Source organism: Hakea prostrata, chromosome 11 (assembly GCF_041222555.1).
Source record: "Hakea prostrata isolate BN-2017 chromosome 11, UWA_Hpros_2, whole genome shotgun sequence".
NCBI lineage: Eukaryota > Viridiplantae > Streptophyta > Magnoliopsida > Proteales > Proteaceae > Hakea > Hakea prostrata.
In genome coordinates this window covers 22,117,397-22,123,135 of record NC_142610.1, presented here as the reverse complement: position 1 = coordinate 22,123,135, position 5,739 = coordinate 22,117,397, and the positions used below count along the sequence as shown (strand labels likewise).

Genomic DNA, 5,739 nt, shown 5'->3' with positions numbered 1-5,739 from the left:
TCCAAATCAATCTTAGGCTGAAACCATGTTATGAATGAAAATTCATAGAATATGAATTATTCATATTGACTAATTTGCTGTAAATGACTACTATTTATACAATACAAGGATGAATTATCTATTGTATATAAAATATATTTATTATCTATAGTATGAACATTATCGGGTGGAGTGATGAGGATGAGAGTTGGTGAAATTCAATTTCATACAACCAAGTATGTGTAATAAAAAGAGAACTTACATATAATATAATTAAAAATAAAAATATCTTCATTCCTAAGGGCTATAAGTATAAAGATTATTTACCAAATATATATATATGAGTATAAAGTTTATTTACCAAATATATATATGTATGTAAGTATAAAGAATGGAGACCTAGGGTGTAGAGTCATAAGCTTGATAGCATCCCCAACACTAACAACAGTGGCTGCTCACTGCTCAGGCTTACATGGATAGGGGAAACTCAATTAACAAAAAGAGGCATGGTGAAGCCAAAGCCGCTTTCTTCATATGCTGTAAGACCCAAGTCAGATTTTTCAGATTTTTCAGATTTTGATATATGAGAGGTGACTGAATTGGCTTCTTTTACTTTCATATTGTTGCAGTCATGGTGGTGATGACGAACATGTCTTTTGCACCAACTTTTCTAAACTTGCAGACATATCTTATAGGAACCATGCATATGGATGTTGCCACTGCTTCCACCACTGTGACCAACTTCTTTGGTTCTACATGCGCGTTTGCGTTGCTTGGTGGCTTCATTGCAGACTCTTACATCCCTAGATTCAAAACGTTACTTCTTTTTGCTCCCCTGGTTTTTCTTGTAAGTTCTCCTCTTTCTGTACATCCGTAACTATAGATGATTTAACTTCACTTCCAAGTGGGGTTTTGAGTATGTGTCTTTCTTTCTGTTCCTTTTGGAGAAGAATTTATTGTTCTGCTTTGTATATGAAGTAATCGGATACGAACTAGATTTCAGGATAAATTTTATAAAAATCCTTAATATGTGATGTCAGAGCAAATCCTTCTGATTGGGACTATTATCCTGTGAAGCTAAGTTCTCAGAACGTGTGGTAAGCTTCTTGTAATTGAAAAATGGTGGAGCTGATTTCTTCAATTGCACAACTTGTCTTGAAAACCAACATGACTTCAGCGATATCAGTATTCATCCATTAGATAAAGGAATTAAACCCACACATGAAAATGATAATAGAATCACAGAACGAAATCCAATATTCTCACCCACATAAGTTTCTAAATCCAAGATTCTTACATTAGTTTTGTACAATTTTCTTCTTGTAGGGCTTTGTCTTGCTCACACTGCAAGCATATATTCCATCACTAAGGCCAGCAGCATGTGATACCTCTGGACAACAAAACTACTGCGAAGAAGTCCATGGCTCAAACGCTGCTGTTCTCTACATTGCCTTGTACATGATAGCCTTTGGTGAAGGCTGTTTAAGAGCCAATCTAGCTCCATTTGGTGCAGACCAGTTTAATGATGATAATGATGGGAGCAAATCTCGCCGTATATCTAGCTACTTCAACTGGTTAAACATTTCCATTTTTGGAGGATCTGTTCTGGGTTTAACCATCATAGTCTGGCTTGAAACCAGCAAAGGATGGGTTGAAGGTCTTTCTGCAACTTCAGCTGTTATGTTACTTGGAATCATAGTATTTGCATATGGCTTTAAATTCTATTATCATCAAATCCCAACAGGCAGCCCTCTTACCAGAATATTGCAGGTAGGAATATATTAGAATTAAGCTCTAGCTACTTGATTCTCTTAAATAGATTATTAGGCGTGATAAGGATCGATGATTTTTTTTTCTTCTTTTATTTATTTATATATAAACTTTAATGGAAGGATGAGATGGTATGGAAAGAATTCAAATGAAAAGAATTCAAATAAGAGGATGAAATGATATGGAAATAATTCAAATGAGAAGAGCAAATAATATAGAAAAAATTCAAATTAGAGACAATTAGGGAAATGATGAAAAATCATCCTTATCACGCCTAATATATTTTTATTATTTTATTTTTATGGAAAGAATTCAAATGGAAAGAATGATGAATGGAAAGAATTCAATTGAAAAGAATAATGAATGGAAATAATTCAATTGAAAAGAATAATGAATGGAAATAATTCAAATTAGAGACAATTAGGAAAATGATGATTTTTCAAATGAGATGATGAAATCATCCTTATCTCTCTCTTTTTTTTTTTCCTTTTTTTCTTTTTTCTTTCTCTTCTTTCTTTTTTTTTCTTTTTTTCTTCTTCTTCTTTTTTTTTTTTTTTTATTTTTTTTAATTTTTTATTTTTTAAATCATCCTTATCACGCCTAATATAAATTGCTAGTTTGGTTGTGTGTACTGCTAATTAGTAGCTGATTTTCTTCTCTTTCTTCTCTTTTTTCAGGTTGTTGTGGCTGCAATTAAAAAAAGAAATCTTCCCTCACCAGAAAATGGAGCAGAATCATTATATCAAGGATCTCTTGAAGAAGAGGTGATAGGAGAAATACTCCCACACACGGAAAGTCTAAGGTCAGATAATATTTAATGACCCAATACATTTTTAGCTAGGGCACAAAAATGCCAAGTGGTCCTCAAACCACCAGGCCAATTTTGGTCAATAATGCATTTACAGGAATTGCCCCAAATACACAACATTTAATGACCCAATACATTTTTAGCTAAGGCACCAAAAATGCCAAGTGGTCCTCAACCCACCGGGCCAATCTTGGTCAATAATGCATTTATAGGAATTGCACCAAACACACCATTGATTTCTACCTAAAATATGCTAAAACCCCATAAGGTTTCTGAAGGCCAGCTATGATGGTGATCGAACCATCCCTTATGAGTGGAGAAAAAGTTTCTTCATTTTCTAGCTTGTTTGGTTACATGAATCCAGAGATTTCAAATCTCTGGATTCATAAATCTGAGAATTATACCCGTTTTGTTGTAAAAATTTCTAGATTTATGAAATCTAGAGATTCACATTTTTACACTAAAACGTGAATTTGTAGATTTATGGGTAAGGGGTGAAATCCAGAGATTTCAAAAAAGCTATACATTTGCACATTCACAAAAATCACGTCGATCAATAATTTTTTTGGATGAATCCACAGATTTCATTCCACAACCAAACATCTAATTTTATAAATTATAACTCCATAGATTTGAAATCTATAGATTTGAAATCTCTAGATATTTGAAATCTCCAGACTCATGTAACCAAACAGGCCTAAATTAATTATTGGCCAAAGCTAATACAACTTAGTAAATGTGACTTCTTGGAATGAATTATTGGCCAAGGGTGGGGTTGGAATTACTCTTTGGTCCGCTAGGTTGTCCCAACCCGTCTTAGATTTTTGGCCCCGACTTTGACCCTGATTTTGGCTATAATTTTGACCCTAGTTTTGTCCCTGATGTTTGATTTCAATGAATTAAGAACAGGGATAAAGATAGGGCCAATCAGGGTCAAGGCTAAGTATAGGATCAATCAGGGTTAGGGACAAGGCCAAAAACAGGGCCAATCAGGGTCAAGGCTAAGTATAGGATCAATCAGGGTTAGGGACAAGGCCAAAAACAGGGCCAATCAGGGCCAAAACCAAATATAGGACCAACCAAGGCGAAAATGGGCTTGGCTTGGGCGTGTGGAGCTTAGAGTCGGGGACAATAATCATTAGCCTTAAATTAAGGTCAGGGTGGGAATGGACTTAGATTAGAATATATAGGGCTGAGTTTATGATTGCAAAAACTCGGTCAGCCCAGCGCTATTGCAACCCTATGCTAAACTACTTGAAAATTGTTTTAAAGGGAGAGGTAGACACAGAAGATGATGGAAAATTGTAGGTTTTATCCTTAATTGGAGTCAGCTTCTTCACAGAAAGAAAAAAATAAATAGGTATTAAAAATCAATGGAACAAGGTTTATGGTGTTCACAAAATCTTTTTTTTTTTGTCGGCACATAAAAGAGACCAACCTGTTTCATTGGCACATAAAAACAGTCCAATATACCCAAACTGAAGTTTTCATTCTTCTGTTGTACAAGCACAAAAAAACATAAGAGACAAGGAAGTGCATTTGTGAACAATGCTTTCAGTAGGGAAATTTTGTTAATTATTCCTGAAATTTTATTTGCAGTTTCCTCGACAAAGCTTCAATTCTGCAAGGGCCGGAAGGGAATTGGTCTCTTTGCACTGTGACCCAAGTGGAAGAGACTAAAATCGTCTTCAGATTGCTCCCAATATTTCTTAGTGCATTGTTTGCTTACATTCCCATACCATTGTTTTTGGTCTTCACAATTCAACAGGGGAACACAATGAACACTAAGCTAGGGAAGATCAATGTCTCTCCCGTGTCTCTTTTGACTATTCCTCTATTCTTGCAAGCACTGATCTTGATCTTTTATGATCGGTTATTTGTGCCATTTGCAAGCAAGGTTACAGGATATAAAACTGGCATATCTCACCTGCAACGGATCGCAGTTGGATACACAGTAGTCTCTCTAACAGGTGTTACTGCTGCTTTGATAGAGATGAAAAGGAAGAGCATTGCAGGAAAGCATGGGCTAGTCAACTCAGGAACCCGTGTTCCCATGTCTGTGTTGTGGCTTGGGCTGCAATTCTTTGGCATTGTTATCATAGATGTGTTCACCTATGTTGGGTTGCTAGAGTTCTTCAATAGTGAAGCATCAAGAGGGATGAAATCTCTTGGAACTGCAATCTTCTGGTCTGTCGTTGGGTTAGCTTCCTTGTTGGGCACTGTTCTTGTGAAAATAGTTAACAAATACACAAGGCATGGAAATGGGGTCGGAGAACAAGGGTGGCTGGGAGGAAAAAATTTGAATCAAAATCATCTTGATCGTTTCTATTGGTTACTTGCAGTCCTTGGCCTTCTGGGTTTCGTGAATTACGTGTTTTGGACTACCATGTATGTGCCCAGAAAAACTATTGTTGATCTGGAGGAGAGAAATTGAATATTCTCAAAACTCAATTTGACAATGGCATCTGTTTTAGTGTTGTGATAGAATAAAGTTGAAACTGTATACCTTAACTCTCTCTTCTTCCTCTTCTTTTTCCCTTTTTGTAGCTTTTTGACATATAATTTAAAGAGAAATTTTCAGCTTCACCGCACCTGAGTTACCCCCTAAAACTAATGCAACCCCTTGAGTTTCTCAAATTTTCAATTTGACCCTCTATAGGGTGAAAATGTATCAAAAGATACCCGGCCTTTAGAAAATCATAGTTAAGCACTAGTGTACATGAGTTAAATATCTCAAATGGACAAAAATAACCTTGAATGAAAAGCCTACACTAACTCATTTCTTTTTCTCCCTCTACCATCTCCGACTTTTTCCTCTTCTAGCCAAAAATCCTCACAAAGTTTGGGAGATATGGTTCATGAATAGTGTTTTTAAACTTAAAATGTGAGGGTAATATTGGAATTGAATAAATAAAATCTAATGGAGACGAATGGTGTTAGCAATGGAGGGTCTTATTGATAAATTGAATACATAAAGGGGTGACATTAATATTAGGGGATAATTCAAAGCGTGGGACTGCAGATTTCCCTAATTAAATTTAAGGCGGAGCTTCGCCCCTTGACCTCATACTATGAAGTGTTGATATACGTTATATATTTATTTATTTTTTGGAGGGGTGGGGGGAGGGGAACTAAGGTTCGATCAAGCCAGGTTTCGCTCACCTTAACTACATCCTCAAGGG

General features: G+C 35.8%; 1 protein-coding gene across 1 annotated transcript; it reads left to right on the top strand.

Moving 5' to 3' along the window:
* The first annotated feature begins 439 nt into the window (after positions 1 to 439).
* LOC149000896 (protein NRT1/ PTR FAMILY 4.6-like) lies at positions 440 to 4,991 on the top strand. The gene is made up of 5 exons (XM_089139233.1): positions 440 to 518; positions 609 to 826; positions 1,306 to 1,749; positions 2,427 to 2,551; positions 4,157 to 4,991. The coding sequence occupies exons 1-5, from the start codon at positions 452 to 454 to the stop codon at positions 4,989 to 4,991; spliced, it is 1,689 nt and encodes a 562-aa protein (XP_088995359.1). The 5' UTR covers positions 440 to 451.
* Positions 4,992 to 5,739: the final 748 nt, after the last annotated feature.

Bases quoted from the DNA above. Each gene is read 5' to 3' on its own strand.
- LOC149000896 (XM_089139233.1), top strand. From the start codon at position 452: ATGGATAGGGGAAACTCAATTAACAAAAAGAGGCATGGTGAAGCCAAA. The intron at 1,750-2,426 runs GTAGGAATATAT...CTCTTTTTTCAG, and splicing joins CTCTTACCAGAATATTGCAG to GTTGTTGTGGCTGCAATTAA. The intron at 2,552-4,156 runs GTCAGATAATAT...TTTTATTTGCAG, and splicing joins CCACACACGGAAAGTCTAAG to TTTCCTCGACAAAGCTTCAA.